This window comes from Trachurus trachurus (genome assembly GCF_905171665.1).
Source record: "Trachurus trachurus genome assembly, chromosome: 17".
Taxonomy (NCBI): Eukaryota; Metazoa; Chordata; class Actinopteri; order Carangiformes; family Carangidae; genus Trachurus; species Trachurus trachurus.
Genome location: NC_139900.1, coordinates 8,086,757 through 8,112,629, shown reverse-complemented (window position 1 = coordinate 8,112,629; position 25,873 = coordinate 8,086,757). Strand labels below are relative to the sequence as shown.

At 40.3% G+C, this 25,873-nt stretch overlaps 1 protein-coding gene across 1 annotated transcript; it reads left to right on the top strand.

The window, feature by feature from the left end:
• Nucleotides 1-579: 579 nt before the first annotated feature.
• LOC311000110 (arylsulfatase I-like) lies at nucleotides 580-23,994 on the top strand (the record flags this gene model as incomplete). Its single annotated transcript, XM_083990744.1, has 12 exons — nucleotides 580-588; nucleotides 1,424-1,621; nucleotides 6,156-6,356; nucleotides 8,421-8,560; nucleotides 10,851-11,000; nucleotides 14,492-14,566; nucleotides 14,647-14,821; nucleotides 15,919-16,155; nucleotides 16,827-16,973; nucleotides 20,269-20,416; nucleotides 21,933-22,465; nucleotides 23,569-23,994. The coding sequence occupies 12 exons, from the start codon at nucleotides 580-582 to the stop codon at nucleotides 23,992-23,994; spliced, it is 2,439 nt and encodes an 812-aa protein (XP_083846870.1).
• Nucleotides 23,995-25,873: the final 1,879 nt, after the last annotated feature.

Sequence of the window (25,873 nt, the reverse complement as noted above, 5' to 3'; positions counted from 1 at the left end):
GTGAGAATATTTCTTTTTATTATCATTGTTAACCTTTAATTCTTGGTTGTTGTTTTTTCCTATTAGGCCTATTGGCAGAAATTGGCATCTTAGGTATTGGACCTTTAGACATTGAAAGAGACTTAGTGTCTCATAATTTGTCTTTTTGTCTTCTCCTCTTTTCTTCTTTTGTCCCTTCTTTTTCTGTCAGAATTGAGCTTCCATAGCCTCTGTGAATATCAATCCATATATAAACTAATCAAATGCCTATATACTAATAGGCCTAATAACAATTTCTAATAAACCCAGTAGATTAGTAATGGTTTAAAAGAGTCTGTGCACGTTAACGTCTGGTAGCCACAGTTTCTCCTCTAAAGGAGCTACAACAATGTCTGGCAGCATTCCTCCTGTATTGGTCACTGCCAGTGAATAAGCCCCTAATAAATCACACACCACTTTTCTTTCTCTGTGTTGTTTGTTGGAAACTTGGACTGGGAGTTAATGCCGGTCTGGGATGCTCTCCTACAGAGTCAGAGGCAGAGTCAGTCCTGCTGCCGTCTGGACCGCTCTGAGTGTTGAAATAGAGACAAAGAATTCAAAATGACACAAGTCAGAAGAAGTAAACTGGACCGAGTTTCTTCCTCTAGGACAAAAGAAAGTTTCCTGCCTAATTCTTTGTGTGTGTGTTTTAAATAACTACTGTCAGTCACATACTGTATTCCAACAATTCACTCATATTCCTCCATCCATCATCCTTGAAACAGTAATAAATAAGGACAATAGGATTTCTGAGCACAACCTTCAAAATAAAAGCCCAGGTCAAAGTCTTTGTGCTGCACAAACCAAGACAAGCTGCTACTGTATGGGATTAGTAATATCCCCATTATATCTATATTTTAAAAATCTTTCTGTGTAAATATACTATATTACACAGTATTGCACGGTTACTATATAGTGTTTACACATATTATGTATGTACGTAATCTACACATATCATAGATACGCCAATTTATATGCATATTTTATTGTACTGTAGGTATGTTAAGTATATGTATGTATATACATGTAATTGGCATATCATGGCCAATTCTTTCACACAAATACCTGCACAATTAACATTTATGGTCTAATTAGTGCTATAATAATATAATAGGCTATAGGTAGGCTATACAATGTGTAAATGTGGGTTTCTGCTATAATATAAAGTTGAATCCAAATTTTTAAAGACATTATAAGAGCACACAAAATGCAGTTTAATACCTTTCCCCACATTATCTGATTGTTTAGTGTCTATTTAATTGCATTATTTGTATTTTTAATCTTCCTAGCTACCAATGCACCAATTTATTTTCCATGACATGAGTGATAATTGGAGCTTTTATTTCTTGATTGATCGGACTTATTTCCGGTCTCATCGTGTTTATGTTTGACCGCCTTGTTGCAGGTTTGTATCTGTATCTGTGGAGGAGTCAGTCCGCTGTCTGCAGGGACGCACAGAGAGACAGACAGATTCCTGGTAGTCTGGCTGTGCGGTGCCAGCGGCTCCTCTCCGCTGCTGCTGCCCGGGCTGCGGTCACTCCTCTCGGCGCTGCGCTGCGCTGCGGCGACACCGACCAAAGGACCCGAGAAGAAATATGTTAAAGTAACGTAAACACCCTATAAACTAATAGTGTTAACGGCAAGGGGGCTTTAACAGTCCCCCCCCCCACCCCTCTTTTTGTCAAGTTAAATAAATGAACTCACGAAGGGCGGATGTTGAACATCTCAGCCTTCAAAATAAAAGTGTCAAGCTGGAGGTAAAAAAAAAAAAAAAAGTCCAGATGTTACAAAATTAAAATAGCACGATAAAGACTGAAAATGGAAGATGTATTATAATGAAACTAATTTAAAAAAGAAAGAAAAAAAAGCTGATGTTGCTCTTGCTTTATTAGCTAGCTAGTAGTATGTCAATTAGGTAGCCTACTATAGCCTAATTAAAGGGACAAGGAGGAGTTTTAGGCTTAGAAAACACTGGTGGGATAGCCTGCTTATGAATTATGTGGAGAATTGATTCTCTGTCTGTGTGTATGTCTTTTTCTCTCTCTCCTTCTTAAATCTGTTTTAACATGTCTGTTGTTGTTGATATGGACCGCTTTTTGTGTCTGCAATAAAGATTAATAATAATAATAATTTGTATTTGGTTACAAAAAAGTCTCATATTAATGTGGATGTTACCCACACTTGTTAATGGCTCCATTTCCTATATCATTTTGTCTTTATCGTTATTTTGTTATTATTTAGTGGTTCTTGGACTCGCCAAGCATTTCCTACTTTCAGTTTCCTGGACGCTGCCCGGCGGGTCATGTGAATAACGCCGCCGGATCGCTGTTAATGGTCGGGACTACGACAGTATCTGATCGTCTTCGAACCTCCGACTTTCATTCTTGATCAATGAAAACATTCTTGGCAAATGTTTTCGCTTTCGTCCGTCTTGCGCCGGTCCAAGAATTTGCGTGCGGAGGCTCATGGGAAATGTAGTGTGAAAACACTTAAGCTTTCCAAAACTCCTCGTTGTCCCTTTAATGTAGCCTAACTGACATTTCTCTGCTTTCAGCAACTCTTCATTATGTCACTCTCTTGTAAGCTAACTAACAAGCTGATGGATAAGATAAGATAAGTTAGTCTATGTTTAGATGTAGTAGCCTATGGGTTAACCACTGAGGATTGATTACGGTGTAGATTTGGGTCGTGGTAAACCATCAATAAAAGATAACTAGATTGAATTATAAGGTTTAATTCAGATTTAGAGCCCGTCCACATGGATACGGTGGATAGTTTTTTATCGTCTCAGCGTTTCGTCCAGATGGAAACAGTGCTTTGAGGGGGTAAAACTGTATTTTTGGAAACAGGTCCCAGAGAGGGAAAATCTCAAAACACCCCACCCAAAATGGATCTTTTGTGAAACGATGATGTCATACCCCCCACCACTCTGACCTGTTTAAAGTCTATGGACGTAACATAATAACAGCGGACGACTACCGACTGTCTGCAGCTGAAACACACCCGTTAAATCTTCATAGATCGCCATATTTGCCCTGACGTGACTCCCAGTCAACATTTAATCCACTTATAATGTTTAGAGTTTGAATAGAACGGAGGAACTTCGTTCTTATCTCTGTTTTTGGTGTTTATGTGTGGCGGCATTACAGGGCGACGCAGCAGCTCCACACTTATGTAGGCTACTATAGCGTTTTGAGTCGTTTTCAGTGGATTCGTGTGTAGCTACGCAGATATTTCTTGAAAGGGTGCTGTGTTAACGGGAAACTTTTAAAACAAACAAATTAAAAAAAAAAAAAATCTGTTTGGGTCAAGCTCCATTTCCGTGTGGACAGGGCCTTAAAGGGATAGTAGCATTTTTTTTAAAGTGGGGTTGTATGATCTACAAATAGCCCTAACCAACCAACTGCTGATCGGCGGGCGCTAACCCTGGGCGGAGGGATACGTGAGTTGGTTAGCTCCAAATAAAAACTATGTTTTTCCTGCACTTTGAGGGGCTGGAAAAAATTATATTATAGTGAACAATGGAACTGTGTATTTTTTTTTCACGTAAAACCTCTTTTAGGCCGCGAAAATAGGCCGTTTCTTTGGGTCCATTCACAACAATGTATGTTGTAAATCTCTGGGCAGGGCTATGGGCTGGCGTTGCTAACGGGAGGAGTGCAGAGAGTCTTCTACTGCAATTAAAGTACTTAGGGGCTATTTGTAGATCATACAACCCCACTTTTTAAAAAAAATGCTACTATCCCTTTAAATAAGAGGAAACATGTCAGTTTAAAGATAGGCCTAGTTTAAAAGGGAAACACCTACAAATTAACAAGTTAAACTACTGTTAAGCTACAGCTAATTTGGGATGCTGCCAGAGGGTCATTGTTTTATTCTAAGTTAATTATTAATAACTAACTTAACACTTGCCACCTCCTGGTTTGGTTATTGTGACCGATTTTGTCAGCGCGTTTTATTTTGACAGGTCAGACCGGAAGTGTCCCCTGTGTTATGACGTCCGACTTGACTGTGCTCGCTTTTCATTGGGAGTGTGGACGCTCAGCTCAGCTCAGCTCAGCCCGCAGGAAGGAAGGTTTCGTGGAAACTTGAGGACATGCGGCGTCTTCAACAAACTTTACTCAAACTGAACTTCTCTCCGAGCTGAAGAAAAAGCTGAAGAGTGAAGAAATGAACTGAGAGGCGCGAGGCGGAGAGGAAGAGGAGAGGAGGGGGAGAAGAAGCCGTTCACTCCCATTGATCCTGTATCGAGGTATTGATTTTTAAGGCCTGACTTTTAAAAATAACACAGCTGTTTTAGATGCAATAGATGCAAATGGGGAAAATGCTGATTTTATGTTTTACATATCTGCACTGGGATAAACTATGATGTCAGACTCAACACATTAAATGAAAACTACAAATACAAAAATACAGTATTTATATCAAGTATTGAGTAATTCCCCTTAAATCTGACCAAAAAAACTTTATCAAAACCCATTTTTCTGCAGGAACAGTCTCTGCTTTCATTGTCTTGACTGTCACAGCAAAGCCTTATTGTGTTGTTCCCATGACCACCACCAGTTTATCTTCTGGTCTGTTGGGGGAAACCAGTTCATCTCCATCATCAGCTGTAGTAGGTTTGTGTGACCATTCAAACTTGAGACAGCTGCTTTTAGTCAGTTCTCACATTATCAGCAGCAGCAGCAGCAGCAGCAGCAGCAGCGCTGAGAGCTGCTCTGGGCTCTGAGGGTTGTAAACATGTCTCAGACTATAGAGACACTCACAACCTGCTGCCTCAAGCTGCAGCTCTCCATGAGAAAATAAAACGGCTGGAGACAATAAAAAATTTAAAAGAAACAGTAAAAATCTAATGGATTTTCTACTGATTCAACTTTCCTCTAACTTTTAGTTCAGAGTGTTTTGTGTTATTGTATTGAATTGGATTATAATGTGAGATTTACTTTTAAATATTATGCAGTCCACTGTCTTGATTGCGTTGATGATGATGTAGATCAATCATCAGAAACAGTTTGATAATTGATATTTGAAAAAAAAAAAAAAAAAAACATAATTAGTTCCAGCTTCTCAAATCTGATCCTTAAAAAAAAAAAAAAAAAAATCTGTTTCTCTGGGTTTTTTGAGTTGTTGCTAAAGCAAAACAAGCTATTTGAGGATGTCAACAGGTGTTCTGGAGACAAATTAATCAATAAATTAAGTAAATGAATCTTGAATAGGTCTGTAACTATTAATATTAGTTTACAGTTTTAAAATCCATTGCTGTATACGACCAAACAGTCTGTCTCAACAAAAGCAGAAGAAACTATTTTTAGATTTATTCACATTATATAAATTTAATGTCAGATTTACTTTAAAGATGCAAGAAGTCAAAATACTAAACAGCATCAGAATGTAATAAATAATAGATTACTCATCATTTACCACTAATTGATTAATAAACCAGGTTAGTGTTTTCTTTTTAAGGTGGATTAAAGTGAGCTGTAATAAAAACGGTGTATTCAACTGTGTATTTACTTAAGTAAAAGAACCAATGCAGTAAAGTGAAAATATAAGAGGAAATGCACACACTATTAGAATTAAAGCTGCTGTTGTGACAGAAATGTTAATATATTGGACTAATTGTGTAAACCGCATCTACAGTAGTAGTTTCATCAACCTAGTTGTGGTAACTGTCCCTTTAATATCGGTTATCAATGAGCAGTAATGATTAAGTTATGACCTCTGACTGAGTTGAACTAATACTTTTATGTTGTTTTAATTGCTGCACTTTGTGTCGTGTCTGTGTGTGTGTGTGTGTGGCGCCTGTTCTCGCTCTCTCACACTTTTCATCATCGTTGCTGCTGCTGCTCCTCCTCAGACATTAAAGGGTTAATTAACGGGCCTCCTCGGAGCCTCCACCAGATGGACGTGTTTCAGATCTCAGTTACAGCCAAGTTGGCAACTCCATCCCGAATGTGGTTTTATGATCTACCGTTAGTCATCCAGCGATGGCATGCCTGTGTGAATTTGTGCCGACTCAAACATTTTTCACTTCGACTTCCCGGCTTCACAGAAGAGTCCGACTCCTCGCTGCATTGTTATGTTGTTTTCTCTCTCTCTCTCTCTCTGTGTCTTTGTCTGTGTTGTGTTCCCTGCAGGCTCCTGTAGTAAAGATGCAGTCCGCTCTGGTTCTTCTTCTGGCCGCGCTGGGCGTCGTGGTCGTGTGCAGCCTGGACGGCCTGAGCGCCCACAGGCCCAAACCAAACCAGAGGCCGCAGCCGCAGCCGCAGAGCCACGAGACAGAACCGAAGCAGAAGAAGCGGCAGCCGCACATCATATTCATCCTCACAGACGACCAGGTGTGTGTGTGTGTGTGGCTTCAGATATATGACATAATGTTTATGTGTTTAAGAAGAACAGATGAACAGATTTTTTTTAAAGTCTCCATGTGCAATTTAACAGTTTCCGTCTATAAAGTCAAACAGCAGCAAAATCTTCAACACAAATATCAGTAAAATAAAAAAAATGATACTTGAATTGTTTGTTCATTTTGCACATCAGTAAATAATTTCATCTAAATATTGCGTTTTCCATCTCCTATAGATGAAGATTGGCTTCTTAAAACTTGAGATCGACATTTTTCTTAAAGACTTAAAGAGGAACTAGGTCTCTTTTCCTCTGTGTCTCTAACCCTCCTCCCGGCCATGTGCATCTGTTTTCAACGGAGCGAACGTGAAATCAATCCATGGAGCGGTGGATAACGTTATTTATCATAGGCGCGTTACAATGTGTATATATATGTGTAGTCTTATATGTCATAAACAAAAGATTACGTGTTACGAGGCGCGTTACGTTTGTGTCACGGTGCTGCAGAGACGAGAGCTGGGACACCGGGTCGGAGGCTCTGATCTTACAAGGTTGGTTTTCAGCCAAGAGACGCTAGGTGGAAGACAGAGAGCCTCCATTCTCCCTGGAACAAGGTACAAGTCATTGCTTTAAAGGTGTTCAGAAAAGAAAATTGAATTTGATTCCACTGTGGGTCTTAACATTAGTGTAATAACTCATCTATCAGACGATGTAGGCCAAACTTTGTGCAAAATTCTATTTTTGAGTGAATCCGGGATGAAAGTGTGGTAGTTTTTTTTCGCATTGGATAATGCAGACGCACGGATTATACGTCACGCTGCTAAAGACCAATCAAATTAGTTTTCCTTACACGGGTAAACTCGTGCGGCAACTCGTGAAAACTCGTAGAAGGAGGCGCGACAAACAGGACAAACGGCCGTTTCTGAACACCTTTAACCTGCCCTAGGACTCTGAAGCTGTTTCATTAAGGTAAAACATTCTGCGTAGTTCCTCTTTAAAGGTAGAGTATCCTGGAAAAACGGCTCGAGCGGGCTCCATTTTGAAAACACACCATCCAAAAGTCAAAGCCCCGCCTCCAGAGCGCAGGAACTCACAGTGCTTGTTTTTTTTTTCTGCCGTAACTTTGCTGTAACTGTCTCGTTGAATTTAGCAAAGCTAGCATCAGCTCTGACTCTGGTGTCGTCTGTTCTGTATCATAAATCGTTGAACATTTGCGAATAATGCTGCATGAAGATGGCGGGGAGGGGGGCAGATGGCAGTTTGATTGACCCTTCACAATCCAATTAATAATTAATTTGTGGCATTAAAAGTGATTGGATGGTGTTTTTACAGGATTGTCCTTTCAACAGGTGGCAGACATTTTTTTATTTTTTGTGTGTGTGAAAAATCATTTAATCATCTGGTTGCAATTGGTTTAGTTTGGAAAATAATGAGAAGTTAATTAATGGTGAGAGTAACGGTTTGTTGCAGAGCTGCAGCTGATTAAGTTGATGTCACTTCTGATTAGGCCTGGTGCACGTTAGCATGTGGTGTTATTAAAGGGATAGTTCAACCTTTTGGCAAATTGGCCCATTGCCATAATCCCTATAGTCATAGCAGTAGGTTCGTTACCTTTAATTGTCGGTGCAAGCTGTTTTTAGAACGGCGGAGCAGAGCCGTGAGCTGCTCAGAGCTACGCTGCGGAGGCTCATGGGATTTCTTGGTTTCCCTCATCAAACTCATCAAATACACAATCCAACAACTCCACAACGCTCTGGTGGACAAGTTGTGACCTGCACATTCACCACACTATGAGATAATAACGGAACGTAGCGTACTGTAGCTCTGAGCAGCACGCCGCTCTGCTCCACCGTTCTAAAAATAGCTTGCACCAACAAATAAAGGTAACAAACCTACTGCTATGACTATAGGGATTATGGCAATGGGCCAATTTGTCAAAAATGTTGAACTATCCCTTTAACTTGACCTTAGTATGAAAACAAATACAACAATAAAAGTAAAATAACTTCAGGTGGGTAAATATTCCTCAAAGTTAGGTTATATTATCTCTGTCTCAGGGCTTCAACGACATCGGCTACCACAACCCGACCATCAAGACTCCCACTCTGGACAAGCTGGCGGCGGCGGGCGTGACGCTGGAGAACTACTACGTGCAGCCGATCTGCACGCCGTCACGCAGCCAGCTCATCACGGGCAGGTACAGTACCACCCCACGTCTCTTCACTGACCTGGGGTCCGTTTGACAAAGCAGGTTCAACAAACTCCGAGTCTAATCCTGAACTCTGAGTTGATCTACTCTGAGATTTATTGAGATTTTATTTTTTATTTATTTTACCGCGGGACAATAAGTGAGTATTAATCTAAAAAAAAGAAATCTCGAGAGTTATTCAACATTGTGTGTTTGATATGTTCAAGTTTGTCTCCATTATAACATGACGGGGATGTGGTGTAGTCATCAATCACCTGGAAATAATCCTTAAGTGGATCGACCTACTACGAAAAAATAAGAGAGAGAGAGAGAGAGAAGTGTTTGTGTCGTGTCATGTAGCTAAGGGTTGTTCAGATAAAGTGACGGTGCAGAACAACGGGAACGATCAAACTAAATCCTCATATGGAGAATAAAACATCCAGTTGAGGAGTTTACACGTCCTGTCAGGGTTCAGATAAAAAGGAGAAACTCAGGGTTAGTTGGAGAAAACCTGCTCCCAACCAGGTTAGGTTCACGGAGTGTGTTGCCATAGTAACTGACTCCGAGCTTGAGTTACCTCTCTTTGTGAAACGGGCTGGAGTTACTCCTCTTTCCCTGGTTTGAGTTACCTCCCTTTCTGAAACGGAAAACCCAGAGTTTGCCTCATTTCAGGGCTAACAAACTCAGAGTTTTCACTAAACCTGCTTTGTGAAACGGACCCCAGTGCAGCGAATGTTGGGAAACCTGACTGTTTGTTGTTGTTGTTGTTGTTATTAAAAACACTCGGTAGACTTCACCTCAGGGACGTCGTCTGGGGTTGATTCACGTCGCAGCTTTAAATGGTACAAATGCAAAAAACTCTGGTCGCTGATGAGCAATCAGATGTTTGATCTCCTTGAGTTAAAGCAGCAGGGATTTTTTTTTCTCTCTCTCTTTTGTTTTGTTTTATCGTTTTTAACCTCGTTGAACTTGTTTTAACATAAAGTATAATTTATGCAGCTCATCCTCGTTTGTATTTTCTAGTCTTTGCAATTTTTTTCGACTGATTATTTTCTTTAATTGTCAGAAATGTATAAACAAAACAAGCAGTATTGTAAAAAAGAATGGCATGTGTTTTGTTTTATCAATTTATCAAAGTCCAAAAATAATCGATTTTACATTAACATTAAACAGGAAAAAATAGTAAATCTGCAACTTAATTAGTGAATTTTGTGGCTTTTTACTTATAGCACAGATTCATATTCTCTGGTCTTAATTTTCTCTATTTCAGGTATTTCTTTATATGTTTTTACAGCTTTTTTTTGAGACTTTATTGATCCTGATGAGGTAAACAGGAAGTGATTATCTAAGATGAAAATAGATCAAATAAAATCGGAGACAGACATTGAACTCAGACGCTTCAGATCATGTGGACGTTGAACCAGAGAGTCTGAGACTCTGGTTCACATGAGGTTAGCTGCTCTGAATAATCTGATTATTGATTAGGCAACCTGAGAATTAATGAGTCTCTGCTTCTGCTGCGAGGCCAAACATTCGACTCTGTCTCAGCAGCAGCAGCAGCAGCAGCAGCAGCAGCAGCAGCAGCGACAAAACCAACAATTGTTTATGGTAGTGATGTTCGATACCACAAATTTGCTTTCCGATCCGATACTGAGTAAAATTCAGGCTGGTATCGGCGATACCGATCCAATACCGATACTTTGTGCAAATATACCTAATGTGCCTGGTAAATCTAAAAAAAAAAGTAGTGTATTTCAAGTCATAGCTTCCTAAGGATACAAGACATCAGAGTAACATATATCTATTTATTTTAAACTCTGAAGTATATTGAGGTAGCGGCCTCGTTTACAATATAGCCAAGCTAATAGTACAACAGAAAAAACAGAGGACTCACACAATCATACAAAATATGTGAAAATGGTGTTTCGAACACTAAAAAAAGAACATATTGTAAAATAATAAAACCATTAAACCAAAATATTATTTATAATTTGCCCACAGATATCTGTCTTCGCTGTTTGTGGAGCTGCCATTGACTCTACACAGACTGAGACAGACTGACTGTTGAGTGAGCAGTGGGTTACGCATTACGCACTTACCCAGGCGGAAGAAAAAGTAGTTCCTAAAAACTGCATGTCATTTAGACAAGGTCTCAATAGTTTAGTTACTTTCCACCATGTTCCTGTTAATGATATACATTACCACAAGTATGAAGTATCGGAAGTATCGATATTTCATTATCGATCCGCACATCACTAGTTTATGGACTAGTCTCCTTTTTTTATTCCCTCCCCTGCAGGTACCAGATCCACACGGGGCTGCAGCACTCCATCATCAGACCGAGGCAGCCCAGCTGTCTGCCGTCGCACATGGACACGCTGCCCGAGCGGCTGCGAGAGGCCGGATACAGCACACACATGGTCGGCAAGTGGCACCTGGGCTTCTACAGGTGAGAGGGAGGGAGAGTGGACAGGGGGAGGACTAATGAGTTTCACTGTTTGATCCCTAACGTGATTATTATGATGTTTGGACCATTTTCTTTTATCTTATTTTATTTATTCTTGACTTATATATTTATTTTTGAACATCCCTTTTTATTTCAGTTCCGTATGGAGAAAACACAACTTGAGATATTACATTATCTATAGAAACAGACATAGATAGATAGATAGATAGATAGATAGATAGATAGATAGATAGATAGATAGATAGATAGATAGATAGATAGATAGATAGATAGATAGATAGATAGATAGATAGATAGATAGATAGATAATTTATTAGTACAGACTCTGTGTCCAGTTAAAAACACAAAACAGGACAGGAAAAAAACAATACAAACAGCGACAATACCATCAACAATGACAACAACATTAAGAGAGTATAAAAGACGAAAAAGAAATAAAAAAAAGACAATCTGACAGACAAAAAAATAAGATAATATTAAATAAATAAAAGATCACATTTAGGGGAGGGAAGAGTGGCCATTGATAAAAAACTGTTACTATATGTCTCCGCTTATTCTAAGGGTAGGGTGAATGTGTGTCTTCATGTAATCAAGAAAAGGCCACCATATTTTATAATTATGTAGTTACTTGTTGAACCTTTCAAAGAGTGTCTATTTTCAAGTTTGAGAAAATAAAGTTCATCCTTAACCTTAACGTAATGTGTAACTGTTGGAGGTTTGTAGTCCTTCCATTGGATCCAAATCAGCCGCCTGGCCAGGAGTGTGAGGAAAACAATACTATGTGTTGTGATGAACTTGACTTATCTTATTTTAACTTAACTTGACTTAACTTATAATAAATAGAGTTGAGAGAGACAGGAAATGAGGAGAGTGTGGGGGATTGACAACAGAGCGTTCATTAAAGGGATAATTCACCCAAAATTCAAATTTAACTCATTATCTCCTCCCCCTCATGTGGACTAAGGGCTGGGAGAAGTTTCAGAGTCCTCCGTGGCTTCTCTGAGTTACAGGGGGTCTCGGCGTAGCAGTGCATGTCCATATAACGGTTGCAAATGGATACCAACTGTCTTTGTAACAAAAAGACACACCAAAAAACATCCAAATACCTACATACTGCTCGTCTGTAATGTCCCCCTTGTATTGAAGCCCCGAAATGCGAAATTGTTCCGCCGGTCAGTGCAAATCACGCGAGATTTGCACTGACACAGGAAGAGCAGTGAACTGAGACACTGGGAGCTTCCGCTACAAACAAGCTTGAAATATAGACTTATTTAATTTTTTTCGGAACAATTTCTCATGTCGGGGCTTCAATACAAGAGGGACATTACAGACGAGCAGCATGGAGGTATTTGGATGTTTTTTGGTGTGTCTTTTTGGACGAAGAAAAGTGAGCTCCGTTCTCAACCGTCATATGGACATGCAGTGCTGCACGGAGCCCCGCTGTAACTCAGAGAAGACACGGAGGACTCTGAAACTTCTCCCAGCCCTTAGTCCACATGAGGGGGAGGAGATAATGAGTGAAATTTGAATTTTGGGTGAACTATCCCTTTAACTTTTATTTTAGCAAACATTTGATTATCTACAGCTCAAATGTTTGATATTGAAGTTGTTTCTGACTGTTATTTCCTCAGTTTTAATGTTGCTCTTGGATGTGCGCAGTAAAATAAAGCGTAGTAACTGTGTTAAGACTTAAAAAAAAAGAAGATTAACTTCCTCCTAAACTGATGTTGAGGAGGAACTGGGGTGGGGGTCGAGGTTTAGATGCTGCTCAACCATCCAACAAACACGTCGGTTGAAACATACCGACACCTTGAGTTCAGTCTGGGTCCTCGGCCTTTTATCACACACTGGTTCACACGTGGGACGTTGAACCTCCGGGGTCGCGACCTCCAGTTCCTCAGTCAGATATAAACTTACTGAAACATCAGGTGATCGTTTCCGCGCTCGCCGCTCGGCTATAAGCTCATTCACCTGCTCGGCGCTCAGCGGGAGCAGCAGGGATGGAGGAACAATGTAAACACGTCTCGCTCCTGTTGTGAATGTTTAAGTTCAGCAAAGTTTTAATCCTGCAAAATGGTTTTAATGATGAGAATGAGCCTCATTTATTTTAATTTAGTCGAACCACCACTGAGAACGGAGCTACAGGTTAGAGGTAAATTAAATTATGTAGAGTCCAATAAAGCAGTTTGTGAGCTAAAAAGCGAAATAAATACAACTAAATTCTCCGATCACTGCATACTGTATGTTGTTGTTTTATATTTGTTAGTTTTGCGTGTTTAACGTCCTCTGTGGAGGTTTCAGTTGCAGGTTATAACGAGGTTTGTTTGTATCACATGTAAATGATTGTAACACACGAACAGAAGGAAGAAGCAGATTAACCAGTGAACATGAATGTGAACAAATCAAGAAACTAGAATTACTCAGACTGGTCTCAGGTCAGATCAAATATGAACCATTTGTGAGATATTGTGTCGTGATTGTGGTGCAAAGTCTGGATTAATGGTTTAATGTGTTTTGGGAGGTCACAGTGACCTTGAAAGCTCTGACACAGAAGAAGAAAATGGTGTCTTTCAAAATAAAAGGATGAAAAAGCATTAAACGTGTCTCAGGCCTCAATAAAATAAAAAAAACCTCCACAGTGAGACATTTACACTTAAAGGAGACATATTCTGCCCCTTTTATACAAATTAAAATAGTTCCCAGGTGTCTTAAAGACATGTCTGTGACATGCTTCGGTCAAAATCCCCCAAGGATCAAACATCACAGCTCTTTTCATCCTCTCAGCACAGCCCTGTTCAGAACGACTGGTTTCAGTGCCTGTCCCTTTAAATGCAAATTAATTAATTATTCACAGGTAGGGGTGGTTTTGTATTATGCAAATTAGAAAACTAATGACATCATTGGAAGACAACTGAGGGAACAGTTCGTAAAACCACATGGATTTTAACGTCAGGAGCCTGAAAATAACATTTTTTTTTGTCAATTCTTGCATTTTAGGGGCTAGAAGGCAAGACAAGCACCCAAATATATGTTAAAGAGCCTTCAAAAAGTGATATTTCCATAATAGGTCCCCTTTAAAGGGATAGTTGAAATTTCACTCATGTGGACTAAGGGTTGGGAGAAGTTTCAGAGTCCTCCGTGCCTTTTGGGAGTTACAGCGGGGCTCCGTGCAGCACTGCATGTCCATATGACGGTAGCGAACAGTATTTGGATGTTTTTTGGTGTGTCTTTTTGGACGAAGAAAAGTGAGCTCCGTTCTCAACCGTCGTATGGACATGCAGTGCTGCACGGAGCCCCGCTGTAACTCAGAGAAGCCACGGAGGACTCTGAAACTTCTCCCAGCCCTTAGTCCACATGAGGGGGAGGAGATAATGAGTGAAATCCCTTTAAGTCAGCTGCACGAGTCCAACAACAAACTGACAAAACAATGAAACCTGAAGCTCCGTTGACTTCTTGTTTGCCTTTCCCCTCAGGAGAGCGTGTCTGCCCACCAGGAAGGGCTTCGACACTTTCTTCGGCTCTTTAACAGGAAGTGTGGATTACTACAGGTAACTCCTTCTATTCACCGTCACATTCACACACTGTAGATGTGATTCTCAAACTCACATTTCCCCCCTCTGTCTTAAAGCTACGGCTCGTGCGACGGCCCGGGGTTGTGCGGCTACGACCTCCACGACGACGAGGGCGTGGCCTGGGGTCAGGAGGGGAAATACTCGACCACGCTGTTCACGCAGCGAGCTCGCAAGATCCTGGAGAGCCACGACCCCGCGGGCCGGCCGCTCTTCCTGCTGCTCTCCCTGCAGGTGACCTAACCCTAACCCTAACCATTCAACAAGCCATCAATCATCTCCGAGTGAGATGGATCGAATACAACAAACACGTTTTGATGCCACGTGGTTTTTGTGTCTGGATGAAAGCTGTCAGGGGAAAGTTGGACAAACACAGAGAAGCCACATTAAAGTGTCTGTTTGCCTCGGAGCATCAGAAACTTATTAGAGCGGAGAGCGATCGGCTCATGTGGACTCAAAATGTTAAATTAAAACCACGCCACTCGGAAAGAAATGAGTTGTAACTCAAAAGAAAGAGAAAGAAAGATTTGCTTGTTCTCGGTTTTATTGGATTTGGGGGGATTTGAGAAAATAAAACGTCCTGACGAGGAGTAACAAAATAAAATTTTTGGCTCGATTTTTTTTTTTTTGCCTGACTTGTTTGTTGTTTTTTTTTACCAGATTCTTTTTTTTTTGCTCGATTTTTTTTGCCAGGCTTTTTTATTTATTTATTTATTTTGCCTGTTGTTTTTTTATTTATTTTTTTGCCTGGATTTTTTTTTTTTTTTTGCTCGATTTATTTATTTATTTATTTTTGCCTGACTTGTTTGGGGGTTTTTTGCCTGATTTTTTTTTTTTTGCCGGATTTTTTATTTTTGCCAGGCTTTTTTATTTATTAATTTTTTTTTTAACCCTAATACTCCTTCGTAAAAATCACTAACATCGCTTCTTAAAAAAAAATGGGACCCCCAATCCTGACACAAGAATGCGCAAAGCCGAGTGTTAGGCCCAAAACTGAGTGGAAGTGTTGAGTATAGGTGAATAAGACCTTTATACCAGGCACTTTACAGATCACATGCACTTTTTGTATAGGTATGACTGTGTATATGATTGTGAACCACTGTATAATTCTTGTGCATTTCTGTCTGTTTGTGTGTTACCTGCCAAGGGACTACGGATGCAAATTAGCAAGTTGCTAACTCTGACGCATTTACATTTGTGCACACGTACGAATGTTCATTAATGTGTATTGTCCCTTTTAAATAAATAAATAAGGAAATAAGAAAAGACGACTGAGGAGAAAAAAAGAAAATAATAGTAATTGACCGTGTTGTTGCGACTGCGTCCTCCAGGCCGTCCACACTCCTCTGCAGCCTCCTAAACCCTACATCTACCCGTACCGCGACATGGCCAACGTCGCCAGGAGGAAGTTTGCCGCCATGGTGTCCACGGTGGACGAGGCCGTCCACAACGTCACCTACGCCCTCAGGAAGTACGGATACTACAAGAACAGCGTCATCATCTACTCCACCGACAACGGCGCCCAGCCCTTCACCGGGGGCAGCAACTGGCCGCTGAGAGGCCGCAAGGTAACAGAACGGTCAATAACTACTGGAAATATGTCTGACGTGAGACGAGACTTGATGAGACGATAACAGTGTAAAGAAGAGTTTAATGTGATATAAATTCGCCTCAGGAAACTGGAAATAAACCAATTAATTTATGTATTTTGTGTGTTTTTTTTCAGACACTCATGATAGTTAATGTTTTTAAACAGCTTTATCTCAATACTCCTCATTTGCTTTTCCCCCCTTTTTAAACAAGAAAATATATTTTAGGTAAGGTTACATTTAGTCTAACTATAGAACAGGGACGTATGAAACAATAATATATGAAAAATTATAAATTCAGCAGCTTTATAAGGAGATAATCTAACAACAAAGAGCAATAATCCCACTGTGGGGCTGGTTTGGGAGTTTTTTTGCTTTTTATTTTCTGCCATGGAGACTCATTTTGATGACATGTTAATTCATCTGTAAATTAAATAAGAAAGTGTTTTTTCCCCATTAGATACATCTCGTTGATGTGTCGTGACTGGGTCAGCGTACAAATCTAGAGAAAAATGAATTAATTTCTGCAGCAACATGAGCTTTTTCATCCAGAGGAGCCTCACAACAACATTTACACACTTTTTTTCCAAAGTGAAGTGGATTGAATTATTAAAAATGATGATAAATCCTCTCTCACTGTGTTTGTTCAGGGGACGTACTGGGAGGGCGGTGTCCGCGGCGTGGCCTTCGTTCACAGTCCTCTGCTGAGACACCGGCGACGCGTCTCCAAAGCTCTGCTCCACATCACAGACTGGTTCCCCACGCTGGTCGGCCTGGCCGGAGGAAACGTCAGCCAGGTCGGTGACGCTCAGCACCTTCAAAATACTATATAACAACAACAGGGCTGTGACGATATGCTTTTCTCCCGATTCGATTCTTCTACGATTTTTTTGGATGCCGATTCGATTTAAATTGCGATTTTACGATATTGCAGATTTTCTGTATTTTTAGTCTGCATTTTTAACACCAGTGAAACAGTTGAATGATTAAGATTGTCTACAGACTATTCCAGGAACTATATTTCCCCCAAAAATACACATCACATGTAAGTCAGTTTTTAAGATTTATTCAGCAGCAATATATACTGTATGTTTACTCTCTTTTCAAAAGCCTGGACTGCATAAAAGAGGCAAAAATAAAAGAGAAATATATATATAATATAATAATAATAATAATAATAATAATAATAATAATAATAATAATAATAATAATAATAATAATAATAATATATATAATATATAATATATATATATATAATATAGAAAAAACTGGCTTCTGACACCTTTCTGACAAAATGATATAGACTGAGGTAAACTGCTACATGTTAACATTTGTCTGCACACAAATACTGTAGGAGCCTATAAATTAACATACTCCATTATAGTAAAGTGAATTTAAACCCTTTTCAAAACTTGGACTCTCTGTATGTAAAAAAGGCAAACAAATGCATATTGCGCAATATATATTAAAAAATAAATAAATAAATAAAAAACGATTTTTTGACAAAAAAAACATCGATTTAAAAATCGTCAAAAAAAATACTGTGATACTTATGTGAATCGATTTTTTCTCCCACCCCTAAACAACAACATGTTTTTTAAATGAAAGCATTTGTAACCTGGATCATAAGGTTACATGACACAGGAAAAGACTCAAGACTCAATTTATAGCGCAATAAATCAGACTAGAGATGTGGATGCATCCAAGTTCCCACTATAAATATTGATGTTCCTTTAAGGCCTCTGGATTAAGGTTGTGTGTTTCTTTTCTAGTCGTCTTTCCAAACATTATAATCCGCTCTGAGGTGACTCCACTCACTGTTTCTCCCACTGGTTTTATCTGAATGGAGGAGTTTATTCCAGCTCTGATTTGGCTTCTTGTCTGTACCGGGGTTCAGGTTAATGCGCTACTGTAAAACTGTCAGTGTTTTATTATCATTGTAGATGAATGTGCTCTCGGCCGATTATGATGATAAGTGCACTTCTTCCAAACACCGGCTGCACAGACGCTTCTTGTCTTAAATTCAGACATAAATTTCTCTCACTGGCGAGTCGGTGCAGTTTGCGTTTCAGCTTCCAAAAAGCTCTGTTGGCTTCATATGAAAGTAGATTTCTATTGCGAAAGCAGATGAGCAAGAGTCAAACATCAATCAGCGCTCGTATCTGACTAATAGAGACGCTCAGCCGCAATTGTTACCAAACGGGGATTTATGGTAATTTGCACCTGCGTGGTTAAATTTAATCTCGTTAACATACTGATACAGGAAACGTGGACAGTTTTTCACAGTGTCAACTAAAAAAGACGCCTCATCATCATCATCATTACCTTGTTCTTGAATAGCATCAAGGTCCTGTCTAAGGCAGTGGTTCCCAAACCTTTTGTGGCCAAGGCACACCAAAGGACAAGTAAAAATCTCAAGGCACACCTATTGTTCAAAATAGCCTTCATAACACGTGTTATCACTTATATCATGTAAAATATCTGTAAATGTGCATAATTATTTAATAATGCCAAATAAAATGTGACAAAGACAACTAGGCTACATTACTCACGAAATCATATTTATTAACGAAATATTTCAAAAATTAATTTGAAACTTTATCAAATTAGGCTTCATCAAAGCAGCAATACAACCATTTAAACCAGACAGGTCACAATAAGGCAAAGGAAACTTTGCAAAATGTCATCACAGAGAAGTGTCAATGCAAGGAAGCTGCACCGTCCATGGTCCTACAAATTGATCAGCATTGAAACATATTGTGCGAAATATGGGGTTCTCTTTGAGGATCTTTTTTTTAAGAATTGTTTTTAGGTATAGAGTTTGCCTCTGTATTATGAAATGAGCGCATGAGGTATATTTTGGTATGTATGCTGAATATTTGGGGGATACTACTGGCAGTGTGAACTGATAAGATCACCCTTGTCTCGGGATGGTCATTATTATTTTTATTTCTATTTTTATTTTTTATTATTACTTATTTATTTATTTCTATTATTACTGCTGTACTCTTTGGACATTTGTTAGTAGAAGATGAGAGGGACAAGGGGACTTGACACTCCTGTGTTAATTAATTGAACTGTATGTGATGTACTTCCCCCTTTATGTTCAGAGACTAAATCCAGCAAGGGGAAGGGGAGGGGAGGGAAATAAGCCAGAGGGGTAGGGGTGGTATGGGTGGGATAAGGGTGGGACAATAGCTCACATAGTTATGACGTACACATTTGATATACGATGTATGGTGGTATATGTACGATGTACGGTGGTATATGTATGATTTAAGGTGGTGTATGTATATATAGTCTACTTGCCAAAAATGAGTACCCGGAAATGTTGAGTACCCCAAAGTTTTATGTTAAAAATATATAGTATGGGTCTCCAGTATTCAGAAACTGCCGGATGCTAATTTATATATATTGGGCAATTAGCACAATTGACATAATTAGCATAAATTAGCATAGTTGCCTATATGGGCAATATTTCTGCAAAATTGACTTGGCTGATCTGGGCAATATTGGAGTGGTTTTAGGGGTTATTGATGATGCTGAATCCATTTCTGACATTTTCAAAATTCAAAATGGCTGTCTAAACCGGAAGGGACCAGATTGAAATCCATCAAAATCGGCCCACTGGCGGTTTAAATCTGGTCACTACCGGTTTAGACAGCCATTTTGAATTTTGAAAATGTCAGAAATGGATTCAGCATCATCAATAACCCCTAAAACCACTCCAATATTGCCCAAATCAGCCAAGTCAATTTTGTTGAAATATTGCCCATATAGGAAATTATGCTAATTATGTCAGTTATGCTAATTGCCCAATATATATAAGTTAGCATCCGGCAGTTTCTGAATACTGGGGACCGATACTATATATTTCTAACATAAAACTTTGGGGTACTCAACATTTCCGGGTTCACAATGGGGCCCTATGGGCTGGCAAGTAGACTAATATGTCAATTATGTAGCTGTGAATTTGATTTAATGTGGGCATATTGTAAAAAGGGCGGGGGGGATGAAATAATAAAAACTAAATAATAAAAATAAATAAAAAATAAATTACCTTGTTCTGTGTTGCTGTCGTCTCCGGTTCAGAGTCGGGGCCTGGACGGGTTCGACGTGTGGCCGACCATCAGCGAGGGGAAGGAGTCGCCTCGTCACGAGATCCTGCACAACATCGACCCCCTGCACAAGCCTCCGGTTCAGACCATGACCTGGGACGCGGGCACCGAGGAGGCCTCAGGTAACCAACGGCAACACCTCAAAGGGGTTGTTGCACGCTACAAAGCTGCTTGACTGTGAAGGTATTTTCAGGTTGTCTTCAGGCTTACTGTAACAGAGGAAAACTCCCGCTTGCAAATGGTTCTAATAAAAGTTGCAACGCTTCGATCACAGGCAAGGCGACCCAAGCTTTATTTATATTTATATGGGGCAACTCAATGTGCTTTACATAAAAACAGAACATTTGACAGTAAGAATTAGAAACGGAAAAAACAACAAAAAAAAAACATAAAAACATAAAAATTTTAATAAAACCCCAAATTGTAGAAATTGTAAACACTAAAGAAGACATATTCTGCCCCTTTTATACAAATTAAAATAGTTCCCAGGTGTCTTAAAGACATGTCTGTCACATGCTTCGGTCAAAATCCCCCAAGGATCAAACATCACAGCTCTTTTCATCCTCTCAACACAGCCCTGTTCAGAACGGCTGGTTTCAGTGCCTGTCTCTTTAAATGCAAATGAGCCACTGCTTGCCCCGCCCCTTCTACCGGTACAAGGTAGGGATGGTATTATGCAAATTTGAAAGCTAGTTACATCACTGGAAGACATCTGAGGGAACAGCTTGTAAAACCACATGGATTTTAACCTAGGGAGCCTGAAAATTACAGATTTTTTTTTCTCAATTCTCACATTTTGGGGGCCGGAAGGCAAGTCAAACACCCAAATATATGTTAAAGAGCCTTCAAAAGGTGATATTTCCATAATACGTCCCCTTTAAACATACAATTAAAAGCAAGAAAAAAAGAGGGGACTTTCATTTTAATTCTACATCATCATTCATCTACGTTACCTTCAGGTGTCAGATCCCGGTTCCCCATGGTGTTGTGTCTCTCCCACTGTTTCCCTCCTAGCTCCGCCACCTATTGAACGGGGAAGGAAGCCTTTATTTGGAAAGACGTCCCTGCATATTTCAGGGCCGTGTTCTTTTATTTGGAAAATGAGAGTAAAAGAACATGTTTTTGTTGCATTTTGTACGTCTCTATCAACACAACCAAAAATATCGTAACAATTAATTTAAAACATATATATGCAAGTGAGTTTTCACTTTGAATATTGTAGACTTTAGGAAGAAGAAGAAAGAAGAAATTTGAACTTAATCATATAAGAAGGACCTTATAGGCAAAAATATGTGATCTCTAAACACACAGTACCTAGATGAATGGACCTTATTTCAATGTGTCTTAGATTTAGTTTCATTTTGTTTGTATGTTTTGTTTTTTGAAAATACAGTTGCATGAATTGGCCAAAAGAGAGCTCTATTGTCAACATAAACAAGTTGTTAAAATGAGTCTAAACATGAGTGAATTGCTCTGTCTGTCATAACCAGTAGACTACAACTTCCTGAGCAAAGGTAAAAAGGAATTGTACATCATTGAAAGAGGTGTCAGATATCGTCCTCTCTCTATTAAAGAGAATAGTAATGTTACTCAGCATCAAGGCTGAAAGAATCATTTCTTTGTTTTTTGTTTGGTCAGTCCGCTCTTCAAAAGAGAAGAAGAAGAAGAAGAAGAAGATCCTGAGGCAGCAGCCGAAGCAGAAGTCGGCGTTCAGGTTAAAAACCACCAACAAACCTCGGACGTTTAAACCCAAACCCAAGCTGAAGCACAAGCCCCTCCCAAAATCAAAGCCCGTACCCAAACCCAAGACCAAGTCCTTCTCCCAGAACCAGCTGCTGCACCAGGACTCCCACTCCAGCGGTTCTCCGTCAGAGTCCAGAGCGACGCGGCTCAGCGCTCGGCCTCGGCTCCAGTCACATCTAAGGACAAAGTCCAGACGGGCCACGACGAACCAGAACCAGAAGCAGAACCTGCTCCACCGGCACAAGTCACATTTCAAGTCCAAGTCCAGGAGGACGACGTGGTCCCCGTACCAGAACCAGAACCAGAACGTGACGTCGCTGCTCAGAGTCCAGCAGCTGTGGGACACGTCGGTGCAGGCGGCCATCCGGGTCGGGGACTGGAAGCTGCTCACAGGAGACCCCGGCCACGGAGACTGGGTCCCCCCTCAGGTACTGTACCAGACCAGTTAAAAGAATAGTTCACTCAAAATTCAAATTTCACTCATTATCTCCTCCCCCTCATGTGGACTAAGGGCTGGGAGAAGTTTCAGAGTCCTCCGTGGCTTCTCTGAGTTACAGGGGGTCTCGGCGTAGCACTGCATGTCCATATGACGGTTGAGAACGGAGCTCACTTTTCTTCATCCAAAAAGACACACCAAAAAACATCCAAATACCTCCATGCTGCTCGTATGTAACAGTACAGTATAAACAGTATAGGACGAATCTCCTTGTTGTTTACAACTACTTCCGGGTAGAAAACCAGCATTCGAACAATAGTGACGGACGAGAGTTTCGCTATATCTAGTTTTTCATGTCACTACATCGCCATTTAGACTAATCTGATGTTTTAAAGTCTATAAAACCAATGATTGGACAAACATTACTATTTACATGTGCACATTTTTGTAATTAGTCATAGTTATCATAGATTAGCTGGGCTAACGGTTAGCTACCTGTTTAACTTTAATAACTCAGTGACTCAATAAACGGTCCGTGAAACAATATTTTCTCCAGCGGATATCTGAGTTACAACATGACTGAGCTAACTGGAGTAGTTTCATGTCGTGTCCCACAACGGGAGGGTTTTAACAGCTGACATCCTGGTGTTAGCTTAGCTACCGCCGTTAGCTTAACTACCGCCATTAGCTTAGCTACTGTTAGCTGTCCCTGTCAGCTGAGCCACTGATGCTTTCTAGACACTGTGATTCCCCCAAACTGAATAAATACAACACATAGCAACACAAAACACACACACACAGAAATAGTAATGTTTCTTCAATCATTTCAGATTTGTCTAAACGGTGATAGGGCGTGAAAAATATGATATATAGCTAAACTCTCGTTCGTTACTACTGTTCTCATTCAAATGACGTGCTGGTTTTCTACCCGGAAGTAGAATGTAAACAACAAGGAGATTCGGTCTATAGAATTTTGCACAAAGTCTGGGCTCCATCGTCTAATAGATGAGTTATTACACTAATGTTAAGACCCACAGTGGAATCAAATTCATTTTTCTTTTCTGTACAGCTTTAATTGTAAGTATCGATCCTCAGGTTCTCCCCACGCTGCCTGGTCGCTGGTGGAACCTCGAACGCACCCTCTCGTCTTTCTACAAATCCACCGCCCACAAAAACATCTGGCTCTTCAACATCAGCGGCGACCCGTACGAGCGGCGGGACCTGGCCGACCAGCGGCCGGACGTGGTCCAGCGGCTGCTGGCGCGGCTCGCCCACTACAACCAGACCGCCGTGCCGGTCTACTTCCCGCCCGACGACCCGCGGGCCGATCCCAGCGAGCACGGCGGCGCCTGGGTGCCCTGGGTGGAGGAGGGCGAGGACGAGGAGGAGGGGAAGTACCAGGGCGTGTACAAGAAAGGCAAGAACAGCAAGAAGAAGAGGAAGAAGACGAGGTGTCGGCTGTGCAAGCTCAAGTCCTTCTTCCTGAAACTGAACACGGGAATGATGTCCAATCGGATCTGAGGTGTCGATCGAGTCAAACCGAAGATCCTCTATTTACCAAGATGCCCCATGAGAGGCTGCGCCAATGATAGAGAGTGTTTCACTTCCTGTCTCTCTAAATGGGCGTGGCCAACCGTCACCCCACCTCGTCTGTGAACGTGTGTGTGGATTTATACAATTTGTAGGTTGATGAAAGTGAGATATTTATATTTTCTTATGATTGACATTAAAGGGACAACGAGGAGTTTTGGAAAAGCGAAGATTTATGAGCCTCCGTGCGCACCGTGAAATTCTTTAACCGGCGCAAGACAGACTCATGTTTTCATTCATCAAGAATTAAAATCAGAGGTTGGAAGACGATCACATACCGTCGTAACTTTCCGACCATAAACGGCGATTCGGCGGCGTTATTCTCATGACTCGCCACGAAACCGAAAGTAAGGAAACGCTGGTCGGCTCACCCAGCATTTCCACCACCACTAATAATAACAAAATAACGATAGAGACAAAACAATATTTATAGAAAATGGGCCCATTAACAAGTGGTAACGTAGATTCATCCACATTAATATGAGACTTTTTTATTGTCGCGGAATTTTTCGTTCTGCCGATGGAGAAACTCCTCGTTGTCCCTTTAGATATTTACACTGATAACAGTCATATTTAGCATGACGAAAATTGTTTAAATAATTATCACAGGAGTTCGCTGCCGTTTGTTTGACGTTGCCTAGGAGATCTGTGCCCAATCTGGCGAGAGTGCTTTGTTGAGACAGAGACGGGTCAGGAACAAAGTTAATTTTCTCCTGATGTGAAGTGATGTCTGAAAATTGCCATTTTCGTGTCAAAATGTTCAGAAGAGATGTGGCTTGTGAAAAATGAGTTCAAAATTTACTTCAGTGACTGTGGGGCGAAAGGATCGACCATAATCTGTGTTCACGTTCAATTTTCCCATTGGAGTCAATACACTCCAGGCTGCCTCCAGTCTCCTAAAAAGGTGTGGCCGTGCAGAAACCCACGTAACACTGTGCAAAAACTCTACATCTTTCCAAGAATATTTGTCTTATTTCTTGTCAAAATGTCTCATTTCTAGTCAAAACTAATCTCTTTCCACTTAAAATAAGATTCATCACCTAAAAATGAACTTGTTTTTAGATCATTTTCACTTGTTTCAAACTCATTTTCACTTGCTCCACTATCAGATTTTTCTACTTATTTCAAGTGAAAATCTGCTTGACAGAAGTAAAAAGTGTCTAAAAACAAGCTACTTTTTATGTGATGAGTCTTGTTTTTAGTATAATAAGATTTGTTTTGACTAGAAATAAGACAAATGTTCTTGGTAAGATTCTGAGTTTTTGCAGTGCATGTATACAGGAAGCTGACTCGTCATGGGGCGTCTTGGTTTATAAACCGTCTTTGGTCAAACACCTTCTTCTTCTTCTTTTTTTTTTTTTTGTCGTTTCACCGTCACTTCCTAAACCTCCTCCACAAACCTCCGTCTCTCTCTCGTGTCCATTCACTGGCTTCTCTCCGGCTGATTTTGGGTGACGTTCACAAACGCTACTCTGTCTTTATGTTACTGACGGTTTTAGAGATGTGAGGCGTCACTGCCAGTACTAAACATTTAAAGGGTCAGTCCACTCAATTTCCATTAACACATTTTCCCACTTAGCCAGGCAGACGCTTGAGTCTTTGACGAGGCATTTTATATTCTTTCACTGTAAAAAACATTGACGTTGATCGTGAGTTTAGGCGCCAAAACGTATTTTTTGCTTTTGTTTCTTTTTGTATTGGCTTATTACGTCGTGATGTTGTCGTTGCGTGGATGCATCCTTTCTTTTACCGATGCTGCGCGGTGGCGGGAGTTTTTGGAACAAAGGGAGTAAATTTAGTAGCTCAAATA